At 35.0% G+C, this 20,117-nt stretch overlaps 1 protein-coding gene across 7 annotated transcripts in view; it reads right to left on the bottom strand.

Annotated features, from left to right (window-relative positions):
- Positions 1–20,117, bottom strand: part of PTPRK (protein tyrosine phosphatase receptor type K) — a 554,739-nt gene that overhangs the window by 120,757 nt on the left and 413,865 nt on the right. For all 7 annotated transcript variants that reach the window (XM_027056952.2, XM_053222257.1, XM_027056947.2 and 4 more), the window contains exon 8: positions 5,023–5,325. In XM_027056952.2, the coding sequence (XP_026912753.1) occupies positions 5,023–5,325 (303 nt within the window). The remainder of the gene's footprint in view (positions 1–5,022; positions 5,326–20,117) is intronic.

The following is a 20,117-nucleotide window of genomic DNA, read 5'->3' as shown; positions in this document are numbered from 1 at the left end:
ACTTTTATTGCCATACTTATTAAATTTCTATAACTTAAAAAGACAGCATTGATTATTACAATTTTTAAGAAACTTAAAGATGAATAGGTTCAAATATCATGGCTTCAGTGTTTTAAATGAAATTCCCTTTTGTAAACCTAAGCATCAAACCATTTTATAACATCAGACTTGTTTAGGACTCAACAATCAGCATAACCAGTTTTGAAGTGTCCCCAGGTATGACAAGAGCTAAGAAACCTTCAGACCAGACCTTATTTGCAAATGTCATATAACTGACAATACCCAGTGGCAGCAATGAGCAACATGTCAGCTTCTATTGACAAAATGTAAAACATCAGATACTTTTGCTATTTGCTTTTATGTATTTTATCTAAATCCATAGTTACTATTTATTCACACAAATAATCAGTTTCTTGCTCTGATAATGTTTGAATATGTATCGTATCCACCCTACTTTGCTTAAAAAAGGGGTTTTCTTTTGAAATATTGACCCAATATTGGGCAAGTATGGTTTTTAATTAATATTTTTCCTTAATCTAACGTTTCAGTGAACTTCACACATGGCATTATCTAGAAATGTAGTTGCTGAGTATACAGCAATTTTGTGAGGATTGAAATAAATTAAAAATCACTGGATCAAAGGAATTCACTGCATCGTAGCTAGCAGCATCAAGAAATTCTGAACGATACGTCAAAATAGGAAGATTTATTTCAGACTACAAGGAGGCGATGAATGATGTTATGACCTCTGGGACAGCCAATATAATTTGGTGCATTAATAACAAATTCAGAAAGAAAAAAAAAACATAAAGAAAACCCATCAACAGAAAAGATGTCAGCACTAGACTTCAGAAGAAATGTATATGCTTCTGTCAGCTGAAGCCTTAGGGAGAAGTTAACCAAAGGCATCCACCTCCACATGTCCCAGGTCCACAGTGTTGGCACAGACTATACAGTCTATCAAGGCAGAGGCTGCCACAGGCATTAGTTTGTTTTCCAAGAGTGTTAGCTCTTATGTCCTTTGAGTAGAATGAAAAAAGCATACGATTGTAATTAAGAAAAACCATTTCTTCATCTTTCCACAATGCTCATAGATGGTGGCTATCAGCAGTAGGAGGAGGCAAGACCCCCAATTAGTGACAAAATGTTCATTTGATGGTATTATAATTACTACCTGCATTCATTAAACACCGTTTGGCCAAAGTTTTAGAAAATGGCGTAGGTGTGTATTTCAAATTGTTTACCAATAGAGATAGTTTAGAATGTTTGCATAATTCTGCGTTGAAGAGAGGTAGAATTGAGGAGGAGCCTTCCTAGAATGTGTGTATTTCTTTGCTCTACTTACATAGGTTCTCTTTTGTCAACAGGATTCACTGAAATTACCCACAGGTCATATTTGTAAGAGGGAAAAGTTTGTGGAAAAATTATGGCCAAGATAGTACCATGCTACTGACCTTGCACTGGGACTAGTATAGTGCACAAGAGAAAGACCTACACCTAGGTGAACTACAAAACAAACACATAAACAGGTAGGTCAGGGAGGGGGCACAGACAAATTATACTTAATAACTCCCCACCTTTGAAGGAAGCCAATGTCTGTATATAATGTCTATATGTACTTTGATTCGTGTAAATACAACATGAAGTTACTAAGACCAGCATCATGGTCGTCTTCATATTCCAGGGAATTTCACTTCACGTTTCCACATCAACGACTTTTAATGGAGACAGAATGCTGACTTTCATTCCCCTGTTTCTGATTTATTTGAGAGCCGTTTCAGCTTTTTTTTTTTTTTGCATATAATAAAGTCTTTTACAAGATACTCTCAAAATGGAAGAGAGAGGAAAAATGAAATGTGGGTGGGGCAAGTTATATTAAGTAAGCAGTACAGACTTTTAAAATATAATAAATGTACATTTAAAAATAGCTATGTATTAGCAAAAATTGTCCCCAAACCAAGCTTTTCTGCTGAGCTAACTTCATAATATTGATTTTTATAAATGCTAGGATAAAAAATGAAAACAAAATCTCATACAAAAAATTCTACCCATGCATTAAAAAAATGTATGCAATAAATTAAATATAAATTCTACCGTAGGGTTCTGGTGGGAAATCATTTTAGCTTTGCTCTCATGATTTATGGATGCCCCTAGAATTCTTTTCATGAAATTATATTCTTTTATTAGATGGTTGATAATTTATTCTTTTTCTATGTATATAGGGCAGCAATAATTTAGTAAGACTGACTTAATTAGATCATCTTAACCCATCGATCTTTGCAACAATAGATTATGATTTAGATACTCTGTCCCCCTCTCAGGAACATTGAGTCATATCAAATACTCCATGTAGAAACTGGAGCTCACATGAGCAGATATGAAGGCTGAGTTCCTCGAAAATATTTTATACAAAGTTTGTACTTCAATCATTCAGTTTTATATATAAAACAAAAGAGAAGAAAAAAAATTCTCATAGAAGAAAGAATGACTTCATGACCATCCTGTGAAATAATAATATGCAATTCAATATCATTATATCCAATAAAAAATTCTTCAAAACATAGGTTGAAATAAAACTAGGATAAGCAATAATACTGAAATTAGACTTATTTTCATTTTACATTTATAAAACTGCTTAGATAGATAAAATAAATAGCACAGTCATGAATCTGATGAAGTTAGGGCAAAATTTAAGATTCTTTGGCAATTCTCTTTCTGATTATTAATCTAGTTGTATGTGCACCCAAAAATGCATTTAAAAATTTAATGGAATATAAAAAAGTTACATGAGCCTGTCTGCATTCTTTGGTTTATGGGAAAGGCAGGCAAAATAAAGGCCATACCAAAATATAGCATCAAAATGAATTATTATTAGAGGGTGATTGGCTGAAGTACAAATGCAGCTGAGTCTAAAATCATCAATTAATAAATCAAGTTTAAAAAATTTTAAGTGTAGGCAATACAATATGTGAGCACATTCTTATTACTAAAAACATGGGTTACAAGGTATTTAGGGTAAAGAGACATTCTAATATTTACCCAACTTTATGACATGAGAGATTTTTCAGAGTTTTTGAATCTGAGCTTAGACTTCCCATTTCTCTCATCCATCTATGAAACAATTATGCTAATTATTCTTTCTTACACAATCATGTGTTGGATGTCTTTTGTGTGTGTGTGTGTGTTTGTGTGTGTGTGTGTGTGTGTGTGTAGGAGTTTATGAGCACTTATGTGCTTATTAAAGCAAGGTTTGTTGTCTGAAATATTGTTAAGGCTTCGATTAGGTACAAGTTCAAGCAGGATAGTTGAAGTAATCATGTTTGGTTACCTTAAAAACAAAAAAGTACATTTATCATAAAGAAGTCTTTGGTTTATTCCTTGAAAATTTTAGGAATATAATAATAACTCCATGCATAATTTTAGAACAATACCATTTCCTTCAAAATCTGAGCTAAATGAAGTTGAAAAGCTCTCACTTCCCTTTATTACAACAAAAATAATGGAATGAACTTGGGTCATTTCCACTTTTCAGAGTGAGAGAGCTTGAAGTGATAAGGAGAAACTTCTAGAAACTGTGGTATATTGACCTATCTTATGGCAGTCTCATAGTTGGTAGGCATCAAAACATACATCTGAGCTGAGATATCAGAACTTGAGGGAAATTGGAAACACTTGGGTATGAACTCCATCCTGTTTTCTGAAACCTAAACAAAATTGTGGCCCTATTGATAGGCTGTTCAAGGAGAAGTTTAGAAGGAGATGGAACCTAAGAGATTATCTTATTTAAACTTTTCACACAGAGATGAGAAGTGGAAATCTAGTGGAGTAAACAGATTGGGTAAGGGAACAGTTATTAGTGCCAGGACTGAAAGTTCACGATTCCTCACTCCCAGCTGATCTTTGCCTCCATTCACTAAATAGCCCACTTTTTCCCTTATATGCTTCCATTCATCATGGTAAATTTTGAAAATGAAACGTCTTACATTGAAATAATACATTATTATTATTATCAGAATATCATCATTTGTACATACTTTTGGGAAGGGCACATTTTTGTTGAATCAAGAAATATATTCATTAACATTAATGACAAACTATATGCTACAGTAAATGTGCACATATTATAATATTAATATAAATGTTTGTCCCTATTATTTAATCATTGTGAAGTAACACACATAGAAATTGGACATAATGTAGTTAAATTTCTTAGGTGGTAATAAAATGGATAAAAGATGATGACTTGTCAATATCAATATTTAGACTTAAAGATACAAACTTCAACCTTCTTTTCTATTTAAACTTACATAAATCCATCTAAAAATGAGTGGAATAGGTAAATAGTGCCAATTAAAAAATATTTTTGACATTTATTTATTTTTGAGAGACAGAGACAGAGCACAAGTGGGGGAAGGACAGAGAGAGAGGGAGACACAGAATCTGAAGTAGGCTCCAGGCTCTGAGCTGTCAGCACACAGCCTGATGTGGGGTTTGAACCCACAAACCATGAGATTGTGACCTGAGCTGAAGTCAGACGCTCAACCGACTGAGCCACCCAGGTGCCCCTATAGTGCTAATTTTAAGGAAAATTAGGAATATGAGGAAAATAAGGAAAATGAAAGATGCTATTATTGGTTTATAAATGCAAAAAAAAAAACACACTAAGTTTTAACCAAGTGCATTTCATCAATCAATAGGTAAATGATACAGTGCCACAAACAGTGAAAATTATTTTTGTACAGTTAATAGGAAAAACTTTATTTAAACTTTGGTGTAGTTGTTATTTCTCTAAAGTATAAAAACAAAACATTACAGGGATATTTCATCTAGTATTTGATGCTACTCTGAAGAATATTAAGCTTTTTTGTTAAAGACAAACTGTTTTCAAAGTTAACCTCGTTAAGAGCACGTAGCAGATTTCAGAATCCAATTCCATTTTGGTTACTCTACGGAAAACTGTAAGCAATTACATAATCCTGTTATATAATTCCCTCTTTTTAAAATAACGAAGTATGAACATACCATCTTCATCAGTTTGAATAATCGTCTCTTCACTCTCTTTCCTGCCTTCTGGATTGGTTAGGATCATCTTGAGGCTGACATTTGTATAAGGTGGCAGATGGTTCACAACATGCTGAGGGGCTTTGGGGTCCATGTCCAAACAGTCTGCCTTGCTCTCATTGTGACCACGGAAGTAATGGTAGCAGATAGTGACATTAAAAGTGTGGCACCGAGTAATGTTATAACCCAAGGATTCCCAGTCCACAGCAATGCGTCTTGCCTGTATCTCAGCAATCTTTAAAGTCTTTGGGGTTCGCATAGGTTCTGAAAAATAAATCAAAGAGGCAGACAGCTGTCAACTTTCCAATGAATAATCTTGGCAAAATGAAACACTGAGCATGACATATGTGTAAACCTAGGAAAATTTAGAAGTCATCTTTTATTGTCATTTTCTTTTTTTACTTCTGGTCTTATTCCTGAAAGTTTCAGTCAGGGGCTGTGATTTACCAGTAGGAAAAGAAATGTAAAATGTTGGCAATCCATAGTACTCAGGAACATGGTGGAAAAACAAAACTCTGAAAATGTGGCCACAATGCCTTTATGGTTACTGCTGTTGTTACTGCCCAATTCCCTGTCTCTCTTTTTTTTTTGTCATTATTGAGCAAGTGAATTAGCTAATATATCATAATGGATAAGAGTCAACACGTTCTGCTCTATGATTTGTCATGTCACCAAGCTATGGTGTATACTAATTAGTCTAATTGTAATACTAAACTACCATTTACCAAAAAGTGACGCAGATATTAATTAACATTTATTATCTCAGTAATGATGTTGTTCATCAAAGCAGAAAAATGTCTGAGAAAAATGGTGAGAACACATGTGGATATTCACATTGTCATCTATCCTTCTTGATCTCTTTCTATCTTTTTCTAGGAAGCACTCAGGTCTGACAATCCAGTCACTGTCACCCAAACCAAACTGGGAGGTGAATTTCCATTCAACTGGAAAATGCTGGCAGAACTAAACACTCTAAAGACTGGAGTCTATCCATCACTGCTTCCCAAGTGTATTCTTTCCTCATGCAAGACTAACTTTAATCGTCTAACTTAATCAAAATAATTACTCTATGAAAGTCATGGCCATGGCAAAGTCTACATAGTAAACAAACCAATACAGAGCAAAGCTTTAATACATAGATTTGACAAAGAGATTAAAGTCAAGGCCAAGGTCAAAGCCCTGTTTGTATCTTCCTTAACTCACTAAGAATAGTCAATGCTCTTGCTAAATGGAAGTCAGTAGAAGAAAAAGAAGGAAAATAAATAATACAAAAAAGCCCAATTTGGGTGTTTTTATAAATTTTCATTTTTGAGATTAAAATCTCAGTTCTGTAAAAATAATCAGCATGGTATACAGATGGCAAGCCCAAACTGGGATTCCAGTTCAATGTATTATATGTGCCATCTGAAACACACTCTCGTGGCCATTTAAAACTTCAAAAGTACAAAAATACATACATATATATGCAAATTAATCCTTGGTAGAATCCAATGGTTAGGTTTTAAATGCTGTGTGCCAGTCTTCTGATGAATCACAGTATTCAGTCTTCTTATTTTATCACTTTTGTTTTACGTGTTTTACATTAAGCCCTGTAAGTAGGCTAGAAAAAAAGACTATGGCTTTCTAATCATTAAAAAAAGTCTCTTTACATGTTTAGCTCTATGCTTACAATTTCCCCACCAGGCACGGGAGTGAGGTGATGACACATACAGTTCAGTCCAGTAAGACTGAAAACACATTCTTTGGCACCACTGCCCACAAAGATGACCAGGCAGTTGTAGGCAGTATCATCCTAAAATTCCAGATAAACTTTCTTCCTGTCTGCTAGGTAGCAACCTGACGCAGTTTAGGGGTCATGTTCAGGTTAGGCCATACTTTGTGACAGAATATCCAGAATAACAAAGTAGGATTTCTATCCAAAATACTTGGGAGTATATGAATGAAAATCTCCCATAAAGTAATGAGAACAAACATCAATAGATATTTACTGCTCTGTTTCAGGTTTCCTTTAAATCTACTACTTATATCCTTGAAACACCTCTTATTTTGAATCAGAAATTTCCCCCTTTATAAATTTCTCTATTTCCAAGTCATCACTCTCTTTCATTCTTTTCATTTTATCCCACTGTTCAACTTGCACTTGCTCTGCATTCTAAGACAATTTTAAAAGCATAAAGAAAAGTGTAAAATAAATTGAAGAAGACACAAATAAATGGGAAGATTTTCTGTGCTCATGAACTGGAAGAATTGATATTGTTAAAATGTCCATACTATACAAAGCAATCTGTAGATTCAAGGCAATAACTATCAAAATTCCAATGGTATTTTTCAAAGAAATAGAATGAACAATCTTAAAATTTGTATATAAACATTAAAGACGCTGGAAAGCCAAAGCAATCTTAAGAATGAAGTACAAAGCAAGAGGCATCATGCTCCCTGATTTCAAATTACATTACAAAGCTATAGTAATTAAAACAACTTCTTTCTGACACAAAAACAGACACACAGATCAATGGAACAGAATACAAAGCCCAGAAATAACAACCCATGCATATACGAACTATTATTTACAGCAAAGTAGCCAAGAATATACAATGGGGAGAGAACAGTCTCCTTAATATAAGGTGTTGAGAAGGCTGTACAGCCACACAAAAAGAATGAAACTGGACCATTATTTTGTACCATATACAAAAATTAACTCAAAATAGATAAAAGTCTTCAATATAAGACCTGAAACCATAGAACCCCTAGAAGAAAATATAGGCAGTAAACCCCTTGACATAGGTCTTGGTGATGAGTTTTTAAATCAAACACAAAAAGTAAAAGCAACAAAAGGAAAAACACATAAGTGGGGCTGCATAATACTAAACAAAAAGCTTCTACTCAACAAAGGAAGTAGGGTGACTTCACCCTACTGAGTGGGAGAAAATACTTGCAAATCACATATTTAATAAGGGGCTAATATCCAAAATATATAAAGAACTCATATAACTCAATAGCAAAACAAAATTTTTTTGATTAAAAAGTGGGCAGCATATCTGAATAGACATTTGTCCAAAGATGAAATACAGATGGCCAACAGGTACATGAAAAGATGCTCAGCATCATTAATCATCAGGGAAATGCAAATGAAAAACATAAGGAGATATCACCTCATACCAATTAACATGACTACTATCAAAAAGAAAAAATAGCAAGTGTTGGCAATGATGTGGAGAAAAGGGAACCCTTGGGCACTGTTGGTGGGAATGGAAACTAGTGCAGCCACTATGGGAAACGGAATGGAGTTTCCTTAAAAAAATCAAAAATAGAACTACCACATGATCTAGTAATTCCACTTTTGGGTATTTATACAAAGAAAACAAAACATTGGAAAGACACATACACCCCCATGTTTATTGCAGCATTATTTACAAAGCCAAGATATGGAAGTCACCAAAGTGTGCATGTGTATATACATATGTACAGTGGGATATTACTCAGCCATAAAAATAATGAAATCTTGACATCTGTGACAGCATGAATGGACCTTGAGGGTAGTATGCTAAGTGAAATCAGTCAGGCAGACAAAGACAAATACCATATGTTTTCTCTTATATGTGGAATATATAAAAAATTTAAAAATAGAAAAGAAAAAAATGAATGAAGCTCATAGATTCAGAGGATAGATGGATGGTTGCCAGAAGTGGGGGTGTGAGAGTAGAAGAATGGGTAAAAAGGTTACACATTTATTTGTAAAAGTCAAATTAAAAAATGTAACTGTGCTAGAGATGTATGACATAACTTCAATGGATGGAGTCAGGAAAAATTTTACCTAAGTAACTCAGGAAATTAGTAGAGAGTTTAAGACAACAAACAAACAACAAACAAACAAAAAAAACCAGTGGATATTCCTAGTAATGATTTAAAGTTTATAGATGACTTTATGGTGTAGTCATCATAGAGAGACCACATTTCTGAACAGCAAATGTAGAGGTCCGTTCAAAGAAAAAGAAAACCTGTCACACCTGTCAGAATGACTAAAATCAAATACACGAGAAACAACACATGTTGGGAGGATGTCGAGAAGAAGGAACCCTCTTGCACTGCTTCTGGGAATGTAAACAGGGATACTCTATGAACCAATAACCACACTACTGGGAATTTATCCCCAAATACAGAAGCATTAATTCAAAGGGATACATACACCCCTAAGTTTATGGCAGTATTATGCTAAGCGAGGTAAGTCAGTCAGAGAAGGAAAAATACCACATCATCTCACTCACATGTGGAATTTAAGAAACCAAACAAATAAGGAAAGGAGGAGAAAGAGAGAGAGAGAGAGAGAGAGAGAGAGAGAGAGAGAGAGAGACAAACCAAGAAACAGACTCTTAACTACGGAGAATGAACTGGTGGTTACCAGACAGAAGATGGGTGGGTGGGATGGGAAAATAGGGGATGGGGCTTATGTGTACACTTATCATGATAAAAAAAACCCTAGGAACAAAATAATAAATTTAAAAAGTAGACATATGAATGTGAAAAAAGTGGAAATGAAATGTACTAAGGAGAGAAGAAATTATTTAACACTGTATGAACTAACAGTCTTAAGAAGCAAATCTTAGGGATGCCTGGGTGGCTCAGTCAGTTAAGCATCCAACTCGATTTTGATCTCATGGTCCTGAGATCGAGCCTCACGTGGGCTCCGCACTGGGAGTCTGCTTAAAATTCTCTCCATCCCTCTCCTTCTGTCCCACCTGCACATGCACATGTATCTTCTCTCCCCCGACCTCAATAAATAAAAAAAAAAAAAAGAAGCAAATCTGAAATCTTCTTGTTATATTACTGACTCTATATTTCTACGTTTTCTCCTAAGCTAATCATAAAATAATTAAAGAATTTTCCTATTATAAGTTCAGATAATTATAGAAATATGTAGAAATGTTCTTCCAACTAATCTTATTGTATTCAATTTCTTTTTGCCTTCTGGCTTCTTTTATAAAACCCATCTATGGAGGACTGCAAACAGGGAGTGTATGTGCTATTTAATTCTGCTCTAGCTGAACAGCTACTGGAACTGCTTGTAGAAGTTCTGAACAGCCCTAGAGCTAAGGCAAAGTTTGTACAAACGTGGTGTTTCTCTAGGCTTGGCAGAACAAGATGGGATGCCAATGTATCCAATACTGAGGCACTCAGTGTCAGAAGCAGAAGCAACTCACTACCTTCTACTTTCTTAAACTCATAACCAATAGATATATAGATAGATAAATGCTAGATAGCTTAAACACTGTGAAAGAAAACATTAGATCTAAACCCTCAATACTTATATTTGTATGAGTTGGAAAAAATTATATCTATAAATGCAGTATGTAAAAAATACATAGGGTTCACTTTGAGAGTGAGAATCTTGTTTTAGTGTATTTTTAAATGCTGCTTACTTTGATACTCATATTTTTAAAATTCTCATTTAAAATTAGGGAAGGGTAGCTTGATAAATACTATACATCTGTGTATAAATACTATACATCTGTGTATAAACCACGATCATAATTTCAGTAACCAATACTTTATTAACTGGTGTAAAAAAGAAAGAGTTGTGAAAAGAAATAGTTTTCTAAAAGACAAAGATCCATTCTACAAGGTCAATATGGTATTTTAAAATCTATGCTTATTTCTCACAATGGCTTAAATAAATGCCACAAAATGTACTGTCATTACTAAAACAGATTTAAAATATAATTTTACTTTCATCTAATGTAATATTCAGAAACACACAGCAACAAAGTAAACACACACACACAGTAAAAAACTCATTTTGAGCTCTATGGCATCTGCAACAACCCAGAGCAAGTCACTGTCTAATTACATTTTCTCTTAATTGGCATGTGCTCCCCCCCCTTTTTTTCCAGTTTTTACTGAGGTGGGACCTTCTTAGCCACACACACACACACACACACACGTTTATGCATGTATATTTATAGACACATAAGGTACATATATGTACACATATACACACACATACGACAGGCTCTCTGCTATGCAAACCCTCTGAATTCCATGAGGTCTGCTGTGGGTGGGCAGCTACATGCACATAGATTTTTATATTAGAGTATAAATAGCAGAGACTTGAGACTGTTCTACTATGATATTAATTTAGAGAAAATTCTATCAAAGAATTCAACAACAATTACCTAAATTCCTTACTCTGATCCATTATTCTTGTGCCTTACAAATACCTTCATTGTATTTCTGACACATGAATGCACAAATAAAATTTTAATTTTCTAAATTGAAATAAATAAACTGTCATAGAATAACCTGAAGTAGAAGGATATTTCTGAAAACTCACTATGTTAGATACAAGCTGGGTATAAGTGCTGTTTTGAGGACTAAATAATTTGAAGAAATGACCTAGCATGGTGAATGGCACCTGGAGGCATCACAGTAAATGGTATCTGTAATAAGCAGCATAAATAACCATAATGATGATAAAACAATGGCGATCACATTCATTAACGTACTGTCAAGTGTTTTGATATGTATTAAATGTTCTTTCTTCCTAGTTTTTTACTTTCCATTTTCAAATCTTTGTTAAGTACAGGTGACTTTATAAAACAGTTCTCTTTCTCTCTCATTTTTGCTTTTCTAGGAAAAGGAAATTTGGGAAAGACACAAGGCATTGAAGAAAGGTGTGGGGCAAAATTTTGGCAGAAATGGGAAAAAGTACAGCACGGGAGCAATCTTCATGCGGTAACAGATCATATGAAAATATTTTGTATAAGTCATCCACCTATTATGAAACAAAAAAAGATTGCCTATTTAACATAAAGGGTACAATACCAGACACTGTGGAGGATGCGGAAGTGAAAGAACAGTAATAGGCCTGAAGGAGCTTAACATGTATTTAGTAAGGAAAGTACCTAAGAAAAAAAATAAAGAAGTGAGGTGCTATGATGTAAGTGTAAAGATGGTATATGAATAGCATAAAATACTATAGATCTTAACAGATAAGGCAAGAAGAATTACAGTCATAATTTGGGTAAACAGTACAAATCAGAGGAAAACAATGTAAATCCCATTTGGTTGCTGAACAGGTTATCTAGTGGGAGATTATGTAGGAAAAGTTGATTGGGAAAAGACTGAGGATACTTTGGTAAGAGATCTAACTTGATCTGAAATGCTATGGGGAGTCACTGAGCGAACACAAAATTAATGTAATCAATGAAATACTTTAGAAAACTTAATTTGGAGGTTGTATCAAGTGTGCAGGCGGTGGAGGTAGAGAAATCCAAAGATAACAATGTGTTAGGGGAGAACAAGGGGGCAAGAAGTAGTTTGACTTCAATAGAGAATGGAGGTAACTTTGGGCTGGAAAATGGTGAGAAAGAATAGCTCAAAGTTAACATGGTGAAAACAAAATGTGGCCAAACTCTCTAAAACATTCTACTTTATGACATCTGTGTTCAACATATACCCTAATCCAACTCTTTCCATAAGACTTCAATCTGGGGGTTCAGACTGGGTAAAATATATGAGATAAAAACTGAAGACACCAGCAGAGGAATTAAAAAGGTTTAAGGCCATTTGCGATATACTTGGAGGACAGCGTTGGGAGGTTTACACTAAGAAGCAGGTAAAGAAAATTAACTACGAGCAAAATCTAGTCTTTTGCTATCTACGCTTTAGCTAATGAGTCAACTCCTTTTATTAAGTGCCCTGTGAACAGATGTGCAACCAAATTGTCATAAAGCCCTTTTCCATTCATTCATTTCCAATAAATCCTAGGAAAATACTAACCTGTAAATTAAAACAAAAAATGTGATGAGAAATGTCAGTATTATCTGGCTTTCTTTGTCTTCCCTTCCAAATGTTGATCAGCCAGCTTTACTAACTTTTCTCATCCCATTTTTTCCTTATATTTGTTATCTATTTCCTAATTGTTACAGTGCAAAAGGCCACATAAAATCAAGAATAAAAAGAAATGGCAGAAAATTTACCTATCAAATCTATAATCAGGATTATACAGTTTAAGGAAGTAATATATCACTGCCCTTACTTAAATTCTAAACAGATCAAACTTGGGATTTATGCCTGTAATAATTTTTGTGTCAAATATTTAACCTAACTTGATAGGATAAAATGAAGAATTACTTAATAATTCTCTGAAGGTTAAGAGAAATAAAGGCGACATGAACAGACAGAACATGCTGACTTTGAGTCACCTCTCAACAGCGAGATGATTTAATAAGTGGTTCTAGATAATAGATAAAAGGGAATTCAATTTTTTTTGGTACTGGCTAAACAACACGTGACATGACAGGTCAATATCCATGTCCTTTTGTAGTGATAATCTCTAGTTATTCTGAAAGAGTTGTGAAAACAAAAGCTTTAGCAGCTACAAGAGAATCAAGAGCAGAGATCATATTACCCGAGAATCAGTTTTTAATGATAAAACTTATTATCCAGCTGTCAGTCAGAGAAAAATAGAAGATGTCCCAAAGCTCATGTCAAGAAAAAAAAAATCTTGTCAAAGATGTACACAAACTGAGAACACTGAAGCATGACAGCAAGCTTCCGTGCTCCTGGCTGCCTTTTCATCAGAAATCCTAGAAGCTGACTGCAAAGCACAATTTTCATTCCATTTATCAAAACAAATACAAGGAAAGTGAATTTCCTGACTGCCAGGGAAAATATTTGTTAGAGTAAAGTAGAAAAATTATTGAGATGAAATTTCTGAAAAAGGTGAATTAAAAAAAATAACAAGGAAGAAAACATTGGCATACCCTGGAGGAGGAAAAACTTAAGGTCTTTGGAAGACATTGTCTTTACTTTTCTCTACCAGTGCTTTGTGTTTTTATCCTTTTCCTTATGGTAAAGATTGAGGATAATCAAGGTTTTACATTGCACATCTTTTCAATCTCATAGCATCATTAGTCTTGCCAAAAAGATTTCATCTCTGCTCCCATGGGTCAAATTGAGTTAATGATAAGTTGGCCAGATGACTTGATTAGTACTGTAACATGAGGGAGCCTCAGGTCCAGGAATAATCACAAACCAACTGTCAGCTCTTCTGGCTTTCTGGCTGTGTTGTTAAAATGACAAGCCTGGACTCAGGGGATATAGAATGACAGGGTGTATGGCTCCCTAGCCCTCCCGCAGAGTCACAGTAATATTTACCCAGCACCATCAGAACAATACTGAGCACATCATCAAATTAAACCACAAAATGTCATTTTCACTGCTTTCAAGCATCTGACTGAAGTTTATCAGATAATTCTAATAACCATAACATTTGCATCCTCTCTAAGATAATGCTAAGGAAATGATATGATTTTTTTTGGAGAATAAGAATACCAGGCTGACAAGGAAAAAAGACAAAGATAATTCTTTTCCAATAGATGAATCTTACTGAAAGTCTTATCATGAATCCTCATCCCCCCCAAAAAAGAGCAGTTGAAAATCTGGGGCCTCTTTAATGGTTTTTTCCTCTTAAATATTTATGTAATAACATTAGACTGTGTTGGAAGAAACATGTGATTACCATCAATGAATCCACTTCCACTTATCTGTGATATTGCATATTCCACTATGTCTTAGAATTTAAATAAAACTTAAATAAAAGTCTTTATAGATACCTGCCTATATTTGAATAAAGCACAAAATGGAAAAAGAAAAGGTATTTTTTAACTTATGGAAGAAACAAGAAGGCAGTAATTGACTCCTACTTTAAAAACAAACTTTGGGGTGCCGGGGTGGTTCATTTGGTTAAGCATCTGACTTCAGCTCAGGTCATGATTTCAAGGTTCATGAGTTTGAGCCCTGTGGGCTCTGTGCTGACAGCTCAGAGCCTGGAGCCTGATTCAGGTTCTGCCTCCCTCTCTCTCTGCCCCTCCCTCTCTCTCCCTCTCTCTCTCAAACATAAATAAACATTAAAAAAATTTTTACATAAAAAAATAAAAATGAGATTTATCTTTTCATAAAAATATTTAGCAACAGCATTAATCAGACAGAAAAAAGTAGGGTGATTTCTATATATAACCCTAAAAAAATGCAATATGGAAACACAATATATAGTATAAAAAATAAGATGGCTTTAGGGGAGCTGTATATAGCGATGACAAAACTCCAAGGAGACGGTCAATGCCTTTTTTTTAAAGTTTATTTATTTATTTTGAGAGAGAGAGAGTGAGCAGGGGACGGGCAGAGAGAAGAGAATCCCAACCAGGCTCCACTCTGCTGTTATTGCAGAGCCCGAGGTGGGGCTCAATCTCACGAATAATGAAATCATGACCTGAACCAAAATCAAGAGTTGGACGCTTAACATTCTTAACCGACTGAGCCACCCAGGCGCCCCTTCAATGCCTTTTTATCCCTAAAAAGAATGTAAGTGACATAGTTCTTAGGTTGTCCAAAAAAATGAGGTAAATTTCTTATATGCCGAGCACACTGTTTGGCCCATAGTATATATGCTTGGAAATTTTATTTTCTGAACAGTAAAGCAAATCATTTCAATACATGTTTAACTTCAAAAGCTAACGAGAATAGAAGCTCAGAACTCAATTCTGTGTAGCAGTTACAATGATGGCCCCAATTCTTAACTTCCTGCGTTCACACTATTTGCCATGGGATTTTGCTCACACTGAAGAAGTGGGGTCTATTTCTCCATTCCTGCTTGCTTTGGTCAACAGAATGTGGCAAACGTGATGGCATGCTGGCTCTCAGCCTAGATCCCAAAAAGTCCTGTGAGTTCCTGCTTGTTCTTACACGTCTACCATCACTTCTAGAATAAGAGATACAGGTGGAACAGAACTGAGTTGCCCTAGTTGTAGTCCAGATGTTAGTCTAGATCAGCCAATAGCCAGTCCACCAACAGATCTGTGAGATAGCCAAGATCATCAGAGGCTCCTAGCCAAGCCATTCCAGAAGTATGAGTAGTACATACTTGCTTTATGCCACTTATGAGAAGTTGTACTTAGCTGTTGCTCAGCATTTTGATACAATCTCTATTCCTAATCTTTCTACCTGGCAAATTATCTGAATGTTTGTTTGAAGACTGTGTCAGCGATTTCTCCATTGAACAGTATTTTACAAATTTCATTTTTCCATAACGGGTTGTGTTGAGATGCTACACTCTTATTTAGTATTTTTTTGTAATACTAGTAAGTGCTTATTAAATGCTTACCATATGCCAGATACTATGATAGATGATGTATGATTTAAAAATGGCTTTAAATGAATTTGTTTTTGTCTTCATTTCCTGTATGCTCTTTGAGGATAGGTTCATTTGCTCACTATGCTCCCACAGATGCTAATATATTAAATGTTGGACTAATAATTCTGAGTAAGTCATGTCAATACTTTATTCTAAACTATAATAACTGAGATAGTAGTTTACCTTACTCTGCCACTGAGACATAATATTTATTAAAATTGCTTCATTTGTCAAATCAATATGACTTTGTAGGCATATATAAAAGTGAATCTGTAATTGTTTATTTTTTTTCTTTTGAATGGATAGGTCTGACAGAAAAAGAGTGCATTTACACATATATTTTTATCCAAACACTTCTAACAATGCTTCGATGCAGAAATAGTACATGTTTTCCTCAATGATATAACTCCCTTGTAAACATCTTACATCTGTCCTTGAGTCAGTCAGTGATTTCAAACTAGAAAAATCATTATAAAGTAAAATAGTTAATGAAATGTTAAGACGGCCCATTTTAAGTGAAGCTATCCCCACCCCCATAAACAACATTTACATTATAATGATATTCTAAGCATGTATAGCCCATTTTGCTCCTTATAAAGATTCTGACTTTAATACATCAACTTTGGTCTTTCATTCCTTCTGCAAACTTATGCAATAGACTAATTTGCTTTTGATCCCATTTCTGAAGAAAGAAGAGAAACTTCTAAATTACACAATAAAAAGCTACAGTATACAAATTTCAAAAGTGATAATGGCTATTGATGTACTTTAACACATCATTTGATTTTGTAAAATTCAAGTGTCTGGTAACATGCTTGCTTCAGGGGAATAAAAAGATAAGGACTGCAGGGTTGATGATTATTTGTCCATTTCCTTTTCTGAAGCCACCATTTATTCTATGCTTTCATGCATGATTAACAGCTTGCAGATCCTTCACTTGTAATCAATAGTTGTGAAGTTTTATATTAGGTTTAGAGATTAGACAGCCTTGATTATAAATTTTATCGATTTGTACAGCTTAGCTGCAGAAATCCCTGTACATTTTTCAGAGATTAAATTAAAAGGAGATATATGGCCTACACACACTAGAAATGCCAGTGTGATTATAAGGTGTGACCTCTTTATACTCATTCCTCTAGATGAATAAAACCTATCTAGTGCACTAAAACATGAATCAGCATGTCAACAAGCATCAAGCTGAGATAGTAAACACAGTGAAAATGTGACAAAAAGAATTACTAAACTGCAAGGAAACCTGCCTAAGACTATAATTAATACAGGAGACTTCCAAGAATTAATTGCTTCAGCTCATTTGTGAATTAGGAAATTGACAAAGATAAGAGGAATGAACTCCTTAACTCCTATCTGGAAAATCTGAGCCTGTATTAAAACTGAAGATTCATGATCTCCTAAGATCAAGGAAGAAGGACAGTATTTTTTTAATTACTAGGAAAATAAATATGGTCATTTTAAAGTTAGTGAATAATGACTATAAAACTCATAATTAAATCAGTTTTATGAATATCTCCCCTTTAAAACCTTTTAAAGCACCACTAATATTTTATGTTCATTATCTTAGGTCTGAGATTGTCCAGAAAAAAAAAAAAAGAAACATTTTACACTCAACAAATATGGAGGCAGGAGCTAATATTTTCCACCTTCAAAATTTTCTTTTCTCTTTTAATTTTCTATTACAGTTTCTCTATAATACAGCTGGATCTCTCCCTGAACTCCATATTCACAAATCCAATTGCCTACCAGATATTGCAACTTGGATGCCTAATGGGTGTCTCAAACAAAATCTGTAAAACTGGGCTAGTGCTATTCCACAGCCTTTCATGCGACAGTCTTCCCATCTCCAGAAAATAACTCTGTACTCCACGTATCCAGACCAAAGCCCTGGAGTCATCCAAAGGCCGTTTTTCATTTCACACCTCATATCCATTTCATCATCAATTCTTTCCGTTCTCTCCGCAACATATGTTCAAAATTTGACCACTTGTCACTACTTCTACCACTATTTTTTTTAATCTTAGTCACTATCACCTCGGGCTGTAATCAGTCAAACTGTCTCCTAACTAAACTCAAATGAACCCCTGTGCTCTCATTTGCCCCTCTTCCACACAGTTGTCAGAGGGATTCTGAAGACCCTTCCAGTGACTGCCCACCTAAGTTAGAGCAAGAGTGAATGTCAGTCATCACAACGGACCTCTGGGTCTTGCACATTCCACTCCCCACCCCATGCCCCTGCCTCCCCCATAAAAGGAGGCATCTAGCTACATAAGAGCAGGGAATGGGACTGAACAACTGTTGAAAAAGGCAGAAATTACCAACCACCTCCAGGATGCAAACAGCCAGGGAAAACCCCGGGGAGCACACATACACTGCTGCCCTAAAATAACCTATAGCTTCAATATAAATCATTCACATTGTGGCTTTGACCCCCACCTTGTGGGGGATGGCCGCCATGACAGTTCCAACAAGGACCATACTGGGCCCCAAACTTCCCCTACCCAAAGGTAGGAGGAATCCCTTAGACGATTGGAGGCAACCTCAGTCAGAGACCACCCTGGCTCTCATAACTCATAAAAGTACAAAAAACCAGGCCAACCTGACCCCTGGCACAGTTCTCTGCTCTCCCACCTTGAGAGTACACACTCGCTTTGACCACTATTAAACACTTGTTTGCTTAAGAGTTTGGCTGGGTATTCTTTCTTGGCCGAACTCAAGCACTGAAGCCGGGAACGGGACTCATTGCTAACAGCCCCACCCCAACCTCAGGTCCCACTGTCCTCAGTCTAATCTACTCTTTAGGCTCGGCTCAAAGAAGTCTCTGGCAGGGGCTTTGGACTTCCTCTTCTCTCGGTCTAAAATGTTCTCCCAAATATTCACTTCTCTCACCCTTTCTACTGCTACACAGCTTTACTCAAATGCCACTTGCTTAGTGAATCTTTCCTTAAACCCTCTTTTTTTAAATCCAAGATCCACTTATGCTTCATTTTCCTCCTTAGCACTTATTGCCATCTAACATCACCTATAATTGTTATTAACTTTATGATTTCTTGTCTTCTCATACTAAAATGCTAGGTACAAAAACACTATTCAGGACATATTTGGAGTTGATGAATGAATGGACGGATGAATATATGAATTAATGGATCTTTGCATCTTCCACAGTCAGTAAGTTCCTGAAACATAATAAAATGAGCTACAAATTTTTGCTGATTGAAGGTTACTTTAATAACAGAAAAGCCACAATTAAAATTCTATGTCTGAATTTAGTTATAAAATGAAATTTAAACTACTGACCATATGTATCCTCTAGAAATAGCATTAACATATTTAATGCTTAAGAAGCAAAGTAACAATTTCAGTTTGAATAACAAAAATGTCAAATTACTGGGACAAATCAAGTGACAACAGGGCGAAAAGGTTACTGCAGAATCTTTGAAAAATGAAGGTAGAAAATCTGACAGGAGGAGTATACATTTAATGTTGGAAATTTGAAAAGTACATTAAAAATTTTATCCATCACAAATATCAGGCTAGTATAATGACTTTCATTTTAAACTGCCTTTTAGTGTTTTTTGATCTTTCAAGTATTTTTCTTATTTTCCCAACTAGAGAGCAAGTTTCTCCAGGGCAAGGAACATATTTACTACCTCACTTATTTCTTATTCAGTGCTAAGCATAGAGTAAGAATGCGATGAATATGAATATATTAACTTTAAGCAATTTTACCCTAAAGGAGTTGTTATGAAATCTAAGGACTTTGAACATTAAATATCAAAATAATCCTCATCAAGGCAGAGAAAAAAAAATCCTTGAAGTCAATGGATGTTAGTTTCAAAGCACAGGAAGAATA

This window comes from Acinonyx jubatus, chromosome B2, assembly GCF_027475565.1.
Source record: "Acinonyx jubatus isolate Ajub_Pintada_27869175 chromosome B2, VMU_Ajub_asm_v1.0, whole genome shotgun sequence".
NCBI lineage: Eukaryota > Metazoa > Chordata > Mammalia > Carnivora > Felidae > Acinonyx > Acinonyx jubatus.
The sequence above is the reverse complement of the archived record's forward strand: the minus strand, read 5'-3'. Positions and strand labels throughout refer to the sequence as shown.